Raw genomic sequence first — 14,097 nt, forward strand, 5'->3', positions numbered from 1 at the left:
TGAAGTGTAGTCTTATACAGTTTCAGTTCGACCTTTCCTGAGATGTGATTAATTGAAACCCAATCACCAAAGAAAACTGGTACCCAAAATCTAATATTGAAATTTATAAAAAAGTAACTGCCTTTACTAGGATTTGAACCTTAGAACTCTCGATTTTAAAATCACTGAACTGTGATGATGAGTTCACCACTTAACCAACCCAGTAAGTGTTATTACCCATTTAACAAAGTTATTGTACGTCAAACATAAAAAAACGGGGTTTTTTATCCAACTTATTGGTTTTCACCCATTTTTCTCAAAAATGACTACAGATACAGTTCTGATACCTTCTTTATTTGATTTTTCAGGTCAAAAAGCACAACAAATCACTGATTCTGCCCCTTAATTAACATCCTAAAAATTTCAGTACGACCTCATTTCATCGAGGTAGCTGAAATCTGAGCAAAACCTTTCGCTAACGAAACATTTTAGAACATATATTTTTATGAACTTTTTCCATTATTTTCATGAGTAGAATATGTTATGAAAGTCCTGGGAGAACTTTGTGATACACCCTGTTATGAAAGTCCTGAGAGAACTTTGTGATGCACCCTGAATATAATTAAAAATTTAGGTAAGATGTTCTTAAAAAAAAAAACACATTTCAAAAAGTTATTAAACATCATTATCTTAAAAAAAGGCTAGGTAAAAGTATAATTTCTTTTTCTTTATATAATCACATAAGCTTCAAGCTTGAGTCAGATATGGAAATGAAATTTTTTAGCGTATGAAAAATGCTATGCCTGACCAGGATTTAAACCTAGGAACCTGAAAACCTGTAATTCCAAAGAAAATACAAATAAATAAGCAAAAGGTTTGATAAAGATTTTTTTACAATTTTTGTAATTTTATCACCTATAAATTTCCTAATGAAACTGTTTTTTTCTATGTTAATTTTTATCATCTGTAATATTTATTTTTACAAGCAACCATATTGGCAAGTTACACCATCCATATTGCTTCATCAGTAAGGATGAAATCACAGGATGGAAGTAAAATAGATGATAAATAAGATACCTTATATCATCAAAGACCTAGTAAGAGCTAGACTTCACCGTGAAGAAAAAATGTAATATATTCAGTACATCCACCGATTACCCATCAGAGAATAAGCAATAAAGCAACCTTTTTAGTAACAAAATTATTTATTTATTTATAATTTAACCAACTGACAACAATGACCTCTACATTCCTTTTCTTACCATTTCGTTTTATTTACACTAACATCAATACGAATTGCATCCTAGTTAGTCAAATAAATAAATAATTAGTATTCTTTAAGATACATCCTAAGCTGTAAATTTTTGCTTAAAAAATTACAGGCACTTGACTAACTATGGACAACAAACTTTAATAGATCTGCATGATCTGAAAGTCTGCTGTTATGTAGGGCAGCTCTCTTGATTTTAAAACTCACATGCAACTGCAACCTTTTTTTATGCAATGAATGTACCAGTAACATACCCAGATCAGAAAGTGTTGTTAATTTGAGCCAAACAGAATGGTAGCCTAAGCTAAAACTGATCTCCTGCCTCTAAAGTTAGAGTACTTAACCATCTATACCACTAACAAATGAACAAACCCATATAATTATCCTATTAGAATTTTATTTTCTTTAAATCACTTTATGCTGCTTTATTAACTTTTCAACATAAGAAGAAATAAATCTAAAAATATAAACTTTTTTAATGACAAACTGAATCAAATTTTCTAATTAAAGAGTTTTAAAAACTTACTTCAAAATTTTTTCAATCGTCTTTGCAACTATCTTAAACAGCTGCTGCTTTTACACTGCCACCTAACTGGCAGTTGATATTATTTCTGACAGTTGTCTTCAGTTAGATTCTGATATAAATAGTACGTGTAAAAAAAATGTGCGATGAATTTGTAGAACAATGTTTGACAATGACCAAACAGGAGACAGTTTCAAGCAATGGATACTTAAAAGTCCTATGCAACAAAATAGCTTCAATATCTGCCAACCATTTCAAAGAAACAAATCACAAATCCATTAAAAATTATAACCTTGATATACACATTCATAAAAAAAGGATCACATCTTAAAGTTAAATTTTATTTGTTTACTGCAATTTAACAAAGTTATTGTACATCAAATTAAAAAATTATACTTTGCAACACAAATTTCTTGTATTTTACTTCCTCAAAAATTACTAGACACACACTTAACTTAAGGAACCTGTTTCATTGAATGTTTCAGGCAAAAAACCATTTGAAACCATCAAATTTATTCATTAATTTAAGCTCCAAGAATTTCAGTATGGCTTCATTTTTGCAAGCTATAATTTGAGACCAAAACATTTTTAGAGCCATATTAATACAAACCTTTTTCTTGATTTACATTTCTGTTTGCTGTCCTGAAATTCTTTGTTTCTCTATGGAAACAAGATGATGATGCCTGTGAAAAGACAGCAGCAGCAACAGTTATTTAAGATAAAAAGACTTATAAAACAAATAAATAAATTTAAAAAACTTTTTTTACGTATTTTTTTTTTTTTTATTTTATTGCAAAACGCAATTTTTAAATTAATACCATTGCCCACTGTCATGAACAAGAGAATAAAAATAAATAATTATTTTTTAAAAAATACCTGAGATCTACAGTCTAAAAAGTAATTTACTCAATAAACTTATAATTGTTAAATTTTGTTGTTAACAAACATGCAATTTAACATTATTTTTAAAATAAAAAATAATGTTAGACAAAACTAAGAAATGTTTGATATAATTTGATGGATAACAGTGAATGATACTGTTTCTAAAATTAAATTAAACCTAATCTAATTAAAATAAGCCAAAGTATTGTCAATTACAACTATTATGCATTGTAATAGCATATATACATTAAATTTACAGAATTAAATAAATTAAATTAGAAGAAAATTACAAATAAATTATTAAGTATAAAGAAAGTATAAAGCACCCATGGGAGGTAACAATTTGTTAACTAGTAACACAATACTTTAAGTTAAAAATATAGTCAAAATTAAACAAACTATTTTTACAAAACATAAGCTGCAAATATTTTTTTGCAAACTAAAAATAAATAACAATACTACACTCCTTACTATTAATTAAAGAAAGATTTATTTAAAACAGGGTCAATGAATTAACTAATGGACTTAACATGTTACATTATTACATAATGCTTATAATAACATGAAAACTTGGCATGTCTAATGTTTGGCACAATATAATAATGATAATGTTACAAAGTCATGAGTAAGCCACAATTTAGGTTGTATTTGGCTCGGCAGCCAACATTTTAATTGTTGGGATGAGCAATAGTAGTACAGATATGAAGTACTGTATAGAATGCCAAGTATTAGCCAACAGATATAAGCTCCTCCCTAGTATGAACTATAAGAACATAAGAAAAAAGTTAACAAAGGAGGAAGTTTTTGTAATGTAACAAACTATACAACAATAATTATATTTTACAACTTTTCTATTATATGATAAGAGTATGTTTATTTAAAATCCCATACTTATTAAATATATATATATATATATATATGGTTTTTTATTAAAAAAACCTAAGTAAATTTACAAAATTTACAATTTTAGAAATTTTTTTTATGCCACCAGCCTTATACTCATAAAATATTTAAAGTAGTTATATATACTACATATAAATATATTTACTATATTTTGGAAACTTAATCTTTAAATAATAAAAAATACAGTAAAATATATCATAAATATTTTCATAACTAGAGGCTCATTGAACAGCTATTACAAAAGTGAATAAACATGAAGTAAATTCAGACAACTAGATCATTTAGTCTTGGGTTTGATTCCTGACCAGCATCTGGCATTTTTTCACCTATCATTTCATTCGTTACCTCACCTTCTTCATTAAAATGCATGCAAAAGCACATTGAAGGACTAATATTAAAAATAAAGTTTTAAAAAGAGCTACGTATTTCAAAATATATATATTTTTCTCAAGCAGCCCTGTTGATGTGATGAGTATCCCATTTCTAGACTCTGATATATTTATATTTAATAAAACATTTAAAACAGATTAAATATATTTTATATAGTACATAAAAACCACGCACAAAATATTACACCAGTATTGCTGTTTTGATAGCAACATACACTTATACAAAAGTGACCTAACATTCTACATTCCAACTTAGAGTTTATTGCAGAATATAAATACAACAAAACCACCAACAAAAAAACAATCACAAGGCACACAATCCATTTGTTTTTTTTTTAGATTTTCAACAATAATCTGCTATATGGATTTTCCACAAATTTCTCTCCAGATTGTCTTAACACCTCTTAATACTTAGACTTAATTAAACTGGCTAATTTACAATATCCTTCTGTTACACCACATTTCAAAGGGGTCAAATGTTTTCTTTGTTTTTCCTATAGTCCAAATTTTGTTGCCAAAAAGCTTTACGCTTTACACATACATTTTCAAGAATTTCATATTTTTTTAGTCTTAAAGTGTTTGAAATTAGCAGAATTTTTTCCTGCACGATAATCTTTGTGCTTTTTTTTTAGTCTGCTACATTAACCACCCTATGAAATTTTGCATTCTAACTAATAAAATTTTCCTATTTACTGCTGTATTGTGTTTACCAACTGTAAATTTAATTCATTATTATCCTTTCTGTCACATTTTATTTCTCTATACTTTCAGCATTTCTTATCCCTCTTATTTTTCTTGCCATCCAGCATTTCCTCTCACTTATCTTTGCATGTGTGCACACACAGACATTTTGTACATGCACGCACATATACACAAAACAAAAAATTGGGAAAGATAAATCCTATAAAATTATTGGTAAGGGTAAATTGTTTATGATATTGACAGAAAGATTTGTATAAGCGATCTTTCCAATCCATTGGTCACAATTACAACAATTAACCGCTCTTACAACAATTAATCTGGTTTACAACAATCACTCTTTTTTATAAAGATTTGACCAATTTATCTGTGAAAATTGATCTTTTGAATTTTCAAGTTTTTCTATTGCTTGTTTTTAGTTAATTGTGTATTAAATATGAGTGGAAACACCACAATGGATATTTTACTTATCAGAATTATGGGTTTCAGGCTCTGTTGTCTCTAGACTTTGCTCAATTGTAGTTGCAATACTATCATTGACTGAATCCAATTCAGCAGATATTCACTGCTGATACATCATTACTGGCTCCAAGAGCTCATGTAAATCTTCAAGTTTGTTCTACTTTTTTTCTGGTTTTCAGACTGGGCCAGGGTATAATATCATTGGCTGCAAGAATTAGCAAATCGAAAGTACCTAGGTACAAATTCATCTTCCATACCCTGACATCTGCTTTTCAAATTTTTCTTTTTTTTTTTATTCTTTGTGAAAGGTTGTATACAGGCTCTGAATTTTTTTCTATATAAAAGCTTTTTCAGTATCACAGAAATGTCTTTTACTATAACCAATTAATACTTTTTATGAGTTAATTTTCAGATTTCTATTTGTATAATCTGGACTAGACGTTGATGTCATTGATGTTTATTATTCATAGACATCAATGACTCCAGATATTTTTATAAAATCATTTAAAAGGTTTTTCGATGTCATTTTACTGATAAATTTGTAACTACTCGCAAAATATAAATAAATAATGGTGACAAAAAACAAAACCAAAATTATACCAAAAATAAAGTGCACAATGGAAATAAACTTTTACTAAACTGCAAAAATAAAATATGAAGCAATATAAAACAAACAGCACTGTAAAATAAAAATAATAATAATATAAGGCAATGACTAATATCTGGCGACAGGTGAGGAATATCTTTTATGAATTATATGTAAATGGATGACAACTTAAGAAAATATCTTACCAATTCATCTCTCAACAAAATGGCCTCATCTTTTTTTCACAAGAACACTGACCAACTGATTTTTCTAATTAGGGCAAATAAATCATTTAGATCGCCCAATAAATCTTTACTCCTATATCAATGCATCAATATTTCTTTCAACTATTTATCCCTCATCATTGTAATTGCTTGAAGAACACTAATGAACAGAATATATTCACTGATAAATTGACCAGATTAGAAGATAAGTTTTTCCATGTGAACATAGCAAAAGTTAATTCTTCTCATTGGATGATTACTCTGATCTTAAATTTTTCTTTCAATTCTTGTTTTTCTTCTTAAAAAATGACAGGAAGAGACTACACACCCATTTCATTATTTTTTGAATCAGAGACTAACTTTTATTCTTATAACAACTATCTGATTCTTATACAGATTATAAATAACATGTTATATTTAAGTCTAAATTTTCTTAAAATTATAAACATTTTATCTCGATCTACATTATCAAATGCCTTATCCAGATCTACTAACACCATGTAAGTTGTTTTATTATTTTTAAGCATACCTTCAAAAATTAATGCGAGGGCCTCTTGTGTACCTTTCTTTTTCTTTTTCCTGTTTAGCCTCCGGTAACTACCGTTTAGATAATTCTTCAGAGGATGAATGAGGATGATATGTATGAGTGTAAATGAAGTGTAGTCTTGTACATTCTCAGTTTGACCATTCCTGAGATGTGTGGTTAATTGAAACCCAACCACCAAAGAACATCGGTATCCACGATCTAGTATTCAAATCCATGTAAAAATAACTGGCTTTACTAGGACTTGAACGCTGGAACTCGTGGCTTCCAAATCAGCTGATTTGGGAAGACGTGTTAACCACTAGACCAACCCGGTGGGTTGTGTACCTAGGTCCAGTTCTTTCAAACTGGTCTTCATGTAACATAAATCCCACTGTACCTTCTATCTGTTTGTAAAGTATCCTATTTTTGATGCAAGAGACATTAAATTGATGATGTAATAGTTCTCATATTTATCTGCTTCTGCTTTCTTTATTATGAAAAAAATTAAATCTTTTAAAATTTGAGGTTAGCTCTCCAGTCTCACAAATTTTTACAAGATGTGTAAAATTTATCCAGTCCTACATCTCCAATATAGTATTCATATAATATATAATTGGTTCTTAGAGCATTAGTCTTGTTTAAATGCAGAAATTAATCACACTACATCTAATCAATGGCACACTGTCAATATCCAAGTATATACAAAAAAGTACAATATGTTATATAAATAAATGCACAACAAAAATTAGAAAATGTACCTAAGACAAAAAACAAACAATACTGCCATACATGAATAAATATTCAAACAAAATTACCAACAGTTTAGGAAAATTACTTACTGTACATTTTTAAAACTATAAGCATTCAAAAAGTAAGAATGCACATACCAATACTTAGTTAGAATCAACCTTATCAAATTGTTTTTGAAACAGGCTACAACTTAACCCAACATGCCAATTTTATACACAGCAAACACAAATTATGATCTCCAGTCACAATAATTTTATTAAATTTATAAACAGAAAATAAGTGTAAATGGACAACAAACTAATATAATTCTGATAAAATATACTACCTGACTCTATAGTAATTGTTACACAGTAGTCTTGTTGTGCAACCACCACTCTTATGATGTATTAATTTTTACTTAAAATTTACATTCAAACAAATCTTGTTTATTTATGATGTTGATATGTCGTAAATGTAAAAGATTTGCACAACATGAATTTTTAAAAATTAACAAAAAATTCATTACTTATCATTAGAAAACAAGAAGAAAAATATAAATATATGAAAATTGGTAAAAAAATGTTAATTTATTGTTTATAAGAAAATCAATTGAAATTATTCTAGTTGAAAAAAAATTGTAATGTCCTGCAAATCTATAAAAACAAATCTTACCCTTGTACTTTATGAACTAAAGTTGGTGCAGGCAATGACATCACAAAGATGAATGCAGTATTTATTAGAACATAAAATTTAATTACAGTACTATTGTAAAGTGAAGTTGGTCGGTTGAAAAAATGTATGAGGTGGAAGTGGTCATTAAAATCCAATAAGACCCACCACTTGTAACAAAATTAACAATAATGCCACCTGCTACACCACTACAGAACCAAATTTTTCTTCAAAAAAGATCTAAAAACACATCCAGATATTTAAAATAATTTTATAAAAAAAAAAATAATGGCACAAATGAATCTGCGAATAGGTACACTTAAAATAGTTTAATGTTAAATAATCAAAAAATGTTGTCAAAACAGAAAATAAACAGCACCAGCAGCTACAATTCATAATTTGCTTTAATAATTTTTAGTTATACATTTTTTAATACTAGATTTATGTTTAGATTAAGTTTATGATGAGCGAGAAAACATTTTGATTTAATAACTATTTTTTTTTTAACAGCTTGCGAACAAGCGAAACTAATTATTTGAATGAAGCATATTCCTTCTACGCTGCGATTAGAGGAAGAGCATACTATTCCAGGGCATCAAAAGAAGATAGGTAAATGCAAATATTATTTTTTTGAATTGTTAATATTCTCATGTGTTACAGGAAACAATCAAATTAATAGTAAAAGCAAAATGATCAACAGAAATAAGCAATTTAATATCAGTCTTAAACCATTTTGTAATGCGTATGTTTAAATAATATATTTAAATTTCTATCCCCAACAGTATTACAATAAATTTAAGAATTTTCTAAGTTTACGTAAAAGCAAATATTTAATTATGGTTATAGCTTATAGTCTAGAAGAAAAGTAACAGTCTATTTCAAATTCACTAAGAATATTTATCAGATTAATTTTTACTTCAATAACGAGAAAGCTAGACTTTCATCAGAAACCCCTATGAAAGAAATTACTAATTTCATTCATACCTTTAAATTATATTAAATTACTTCAGTGTTACAATTACTTAGCAAACTAAATGAAATATCCAACATTATTTTAAATTCCAGAAAGTTAATTTCATAAATGATCGCTAAATTGACTTACCACAACTATATTCAATTAGTCATTCGTACGTTAGAATTTGTAACAAAACATGAAAAACAAAGGCCAATTGCATGGGGCGAACTAACGTTAGTATCACATAAATTATGTTAAAAACTACTGAATCAATTCATTTTAAACACTTGTCTGTTTTTAACTGAAATTGTATTTAATTCAGTAAACAAAGCATTACGGTAATACATGCAATGTAAATAAATTACCTGAGTTCTTTACAAAATGCAAACGCAGTAAACAGATTAGATACACAACGTTGTAACTATTACTATACAGATGACCCAATCATCAACTTCATCACGACAGTCACACAAAACGCGGCAATTAAAATTAAAATCGAAGTATTCAACGCATACACACACTACAATGTTGTAAACAACCTGTTACACTCGTACGTGCAGTTGATATCACTTATTTTGTCATTACAAGGTCGTTTCGATCTAACGTATCGATAGTCCCGTTTGCTAATGCGGAAGCTTCAAAACAAATTCAAAATTATTTATTGTTAAATTTTTATTACATTATATTAAACATATTAATTTTTAATACCATTATTTGTTTAATATAAGGTAGTTATGTATTAGCCCGTCGACCATAACTTTGAAATATTTTCAAAGTTACGGAATCATTAACATATTAAAAATATAAGCATTATTGCATATATATTTACAGATATAAATTCTTTTCTTTTCTTTTCTTTTCCTGTTTAGCCTCCGGTAACTACCGTTTAGATAATTCTTCAGAGGATGAATGAGGATGATATGTATGAGTGTAAATGAAGTGTAGTCTTGTACATTCTCAGTTCGACCGTTCCTGAGATGTGTGGTTAATTGAAACCCAACCATCAAAGAACACCGGTATCCACGATCTAGTATTCAAATCCGTGTAAAAATAACTGGCTTTACTAGGACTTGAACGCTGTAACTCTCGACTTTGAATAACTTTTTTGGCAAAAAAGTATTTAATTTATGAAAGTAGAATGACTGTTTACAGATATAAATTAACCAAATTTATCCTACTCTCGCTTCGGTTGCACACTCGATTAATTAACAGTAATTTTTTGATATAATAAACAATTACAATAATTACTGAATTTATAAATACTCAAAACATTACTGTGTTAATTAGTCATGGTTAGCGAGCGTGGGTTAAGTTTGGTTAAATTATATTTATAAAATAAATGGATATAAATGGTTATGAAAATGGAAATATAATGGTTACATCAGGTGATATTGACATTAACCCAAAAGTTTCAGTGACGGATTTACCATAAAGCAAAACAAGCAGCTGCTTGAGGCCTCACTTTGACAAATTAACAAAAAATAAAGAATATATTTATAATACTTTATGTATTACTTTTATAACTTATGTATAATTGTAATTGTTAAATTCAATTATGTAAAAGCTTCATTTATATTTACAGCACAGATTATAATGACAGTATATTTTAAAATTGGTTTGTCATGCAAACCATTTTTGAGGGGGCCTTAAAAATATCGATTTGCTTGGGGCCTCGTCCAAGGTAAATCCGGCACTGAAAAGTTTGCAATTTATTGGTCAATGGGCTAATATTTAAGTACCAAATTTAATTGTTGATGCAAATAACAACTCTCTTTTTAGTTTAATTTTATAACAAATAATTATGAAACATGTAATTGGAAGAAAAGTAAATTATTATAATAAATATTCTAACTGTTTTTAAATACATTATAGATAAATTAAAACACTGATTGACCATCTTTGTTTGCTAATCATTATACAAAAATACATTTTTTGTGTGGCTATACCTTTACTTAAATAAATCAATACCCTGTTCAAATAATAATAATAATAAATACTAGTTACTAGCTGGAGGTATACTGATGGACGAAATGAAAAAAGTGTTATCCTAATAGCTAACACACGTTAGCCCTATTTTTAAAAGACATACACTTTTATTTTTTTTTTTAATAACAGTAATGACATTACAAATATAAAATCATAATGAATTTTATCAACAAGTTTCAACAGTATTCTCCAGTTTTTCAGTCCTCAACTCATAAAACGATGGTAGGCCTTCAATAAAAATAATACATAAAAACATAAAATTACGAATTTTATAAAATAAAAACACAAAATTGTGCTTACAAAATATACTAAAAGCAATGAATTTTTTTACTGAATAAATATTAGAAATAAAGTGTAGATTTCATGAAATGATGATGAAGTAAATTTAAAATTATAGTAACTGCATTTATATGGCTGAATTTCAGTGTCACTGCTTGAAGAATTCTGCAAGAAACTGCTTTTCAATCTATTTCATTATTTCATCATTTAATTTTAAGCTGTTTCAAGAGGATGCTTTTTGATAAGCAACAAATAAATTAAAGAAATAATAACAAAGAATCTATAAAGTTTCAAATACATAAAGGATTGCTTACATTATTGTACAGTTTTAGCTAGTTTAATTACTCTGCTTCTAAGATTATAAAATATTAGCTTAGTTGAGTTAATATTACTAAGCAGTTGTAACATAATTATTTTTATTTCAGATCTGACTTAATGGTTAAGAAGTTACGTTATTATGCCCGTTTTATAGTTGTGTGTCTGCTGCTCAAAAAGATGAAACTAGTCAGAGATTTAGTAATGGTAAATAACTTCTTTCATTAAAATTTTGATTTATAAAATAAAAGATAAAATATTTATGAAACTGTATTTAGGAAATGAGAATAAAACTCTGTTAACTTTACTGAAAGAGTAGTACAGCTTTATCTTTCATCCAGAAGGTTCCAAATTCAAATCTCAGTTTGGTATCGCATCTACAAATTTCCGTATTTCATTCTCTCAAGTAGGTAGGTGTCAGGAAGAGCAGTTACAAAAATTGTGCCAAATTTCTTCAACCTAATCGTAGGGGAAATAATGGATGTAAAAAGAAAAAATACTGAATGAAGATTTCACTAGTTTCAAACACATGGATTCTTTTATATTTTCAGTGTCAATTCTACTGGGAAAAATTTCTCTTTAAATTACATGTTTGCTATTTATAGTATTTACTTTATTGATAATAAAAAAAAAATGACAATTTATGCATGTAATCTGACTTGGAAAATGTTTAACTTATTAAAATTTGTAGTTTGCTATAAATCACCTCTAGTGCTGTTAATTAAATAAAAAGAGAACAAATATTTTCTGAAGTTATGAGGATAACTTTGTTACAGAAACCAACATACTCTAATTTACATTATTATAACTCTATAATCTATTATAACTCTTAGATATATCACTTGTTGATGTTGCATGTTTTAAAAAATTGAAAAAATTAACTCAGAACAGAAATTTTTGACCAAACAAGACAATCAAAGAATGTATATATAATGAATAACACAAAATGTAACTTTTATAAGAAAATGCTAAATTTTCATTAAGTAATATTATGTTTCTGGACTCCTTCAAGAAATCAAGACAAGTTTTCAAGATTTAGAAATGAGCTGTTAGGTCATTGTTTGACAGCTAAAAATATAAATCATAGAGACTGGTATTTAGATAATTTAAATTGTTAACTTATCCTTATGTTTATATTTATTAATGTATAATTTTTACTGAAAAGAATAGCCATTTTTAAAAAATTACAATATTTTCCTCTATCAAACCAAACAATAGAATTGTTTTCATGTTACTCAACACTCCTGCTTAAAAGTATGGCCCTTAGTAAGCTTCCATTATCATTTTTTAATAAATTTGAACATTTAAAAAACTTTCCTACCACTTTATTTTAAATACAATTAATAAATTATTTCTACAGAAACATTATTATCTATTGATGAATTTTTAAATAATATTTATTTATAAGTGTTAAAACCCCTGAATTTTCTCTATCTCCTAATCAATCTGTTCATAAACATGTGCCCAAATAATTCATTAATACCTTCTGAATTGTAAATTATTTTTATAGTTATCTCTCTATTATATAAAGAGGAAAAGTTTGTTTGTATGTTAGCAAAAATCTCAAGAACCGCTAAAACTAATTTCTACCAAGTTTTAACAATAGCTTCATTATGTAATCCCAAGTGTCATGGGCTATATTAAGATGTAAAATTATTTATTAAAATATGTAAATAATAAATAATCCGTTATGATGCTGCACTTCTCATTCAGGCAGCTAGGTGGCTAGCCACTAAATTCTCATGCATATTATGCATCTTATGGCGAGCCGCTCCCAAATATTTTTCAATAGAAGTCTTATTGAGATTGAAGACAACATATCATGAGTGATTCATAGTCAATGCCAAGCAAAAACTACTGAAGAAAAGTTGATGAAAATTTGTATACATATTCTTCTTATTTTGTAAGTGCACACTAAGAAAGGGTTTTTGAAATTACAAGTTTAAAGGGTTAAAATGGGGTAACATTACATTTTACAATTTTTTTTTTAATTTCTCAGTAACAAATGAAAATACGAACTTGATTTTTGGTGTGTGTGTAATCTTCATGTGAATATCTAAAAATTAATTTCTAGATTTTTCAAATTCAATCTTGAAAGGGGTAAAGAAAGGTATAAAAATTTTGAAGAATGATTACAAATTTTCCCTTTCTGACTATACTAAACAGGATATTCACTAGATTTGGGCTTGCAAAAACTCTTCAGATATGTATCTAAAAACCATTTTTGGGTTTTTTAAATTAGAATTTTTTAAGGGGTGCAATAGTGTATGATGCAGTTGCTCAACCAATGCAGCAACTGTCACTGTTACTGTATGACACTACTTGTTGCACCTGCCTCCAGTTACTTGACTAAAAGCATAAAATTAAAAAAAGAGAAATGGAGTATGGTCACCTCCTAGTCACCTGAGAAACATTGGGTAATGCTAAGAACCAGACGAAATACATTTTTATCCATACGAAAGATGGGTAACCATCTTTAACTATTATTTTTAAGATGGATGTTGACTATTTTGATCTGCTTTCTTCAGATCACTCAAAGTTTCAGGTCTGATCAAATTGTTGCTCTGAAGAAATTACAATACACTGATAATTTTTATAAATTGAACAGGCTTAAATTTTTATTTATCATTATTACTCCATAAGCATGAGTTTATTGATCACAAAGGGGTCCAGAGGGCAGAGCCCCCTGGTTAAATGGAAAGGGTGAGCCAAGCAAACCCA

General features: G+C 27.8%; 1 protein-coding gene across 1 annotated transcript in view; it reads left to right on the plus strand.

The window, feature by feature from the left end:
* Nucleotides 1–14,097, plus strand: part of LOC142328780 (protein SCAI) — a 79,761-nt gene that overhangs the window by 36,340 nt on the left and 29,324 nt on the right. Inside the window, exons 4-5 of the mRNA XM_075372807.1 lie at nucleotides 8,352–8,450; nucleotides 11,487–11,583. Coding sequence (XP_075228922.1) covers nucleotides 8,352–8,450; nucleotides 11,487–11,583 — 196 coding nt within the window. The remainder of the gene's footprint in view (nucleotides 1–8,351; nucleotides 8,451–11,486; nucleotides 11,584–14,097) is intronic.

The sequence above is a fragment of the Lycorma delicatula genome, chromosome 8 (genome assembly GCF_047948215.1).
Source record: "Lycorma delicatula isolate Av1 chromosome 8, ASM4794821v1, whole genome shotgun sequence".
NCBI lineage: Eukaryota > Metazoa > Arthropoda > Insecta > Hemiptera > Fulgoridae > Lycorma > Lycorma delicatula.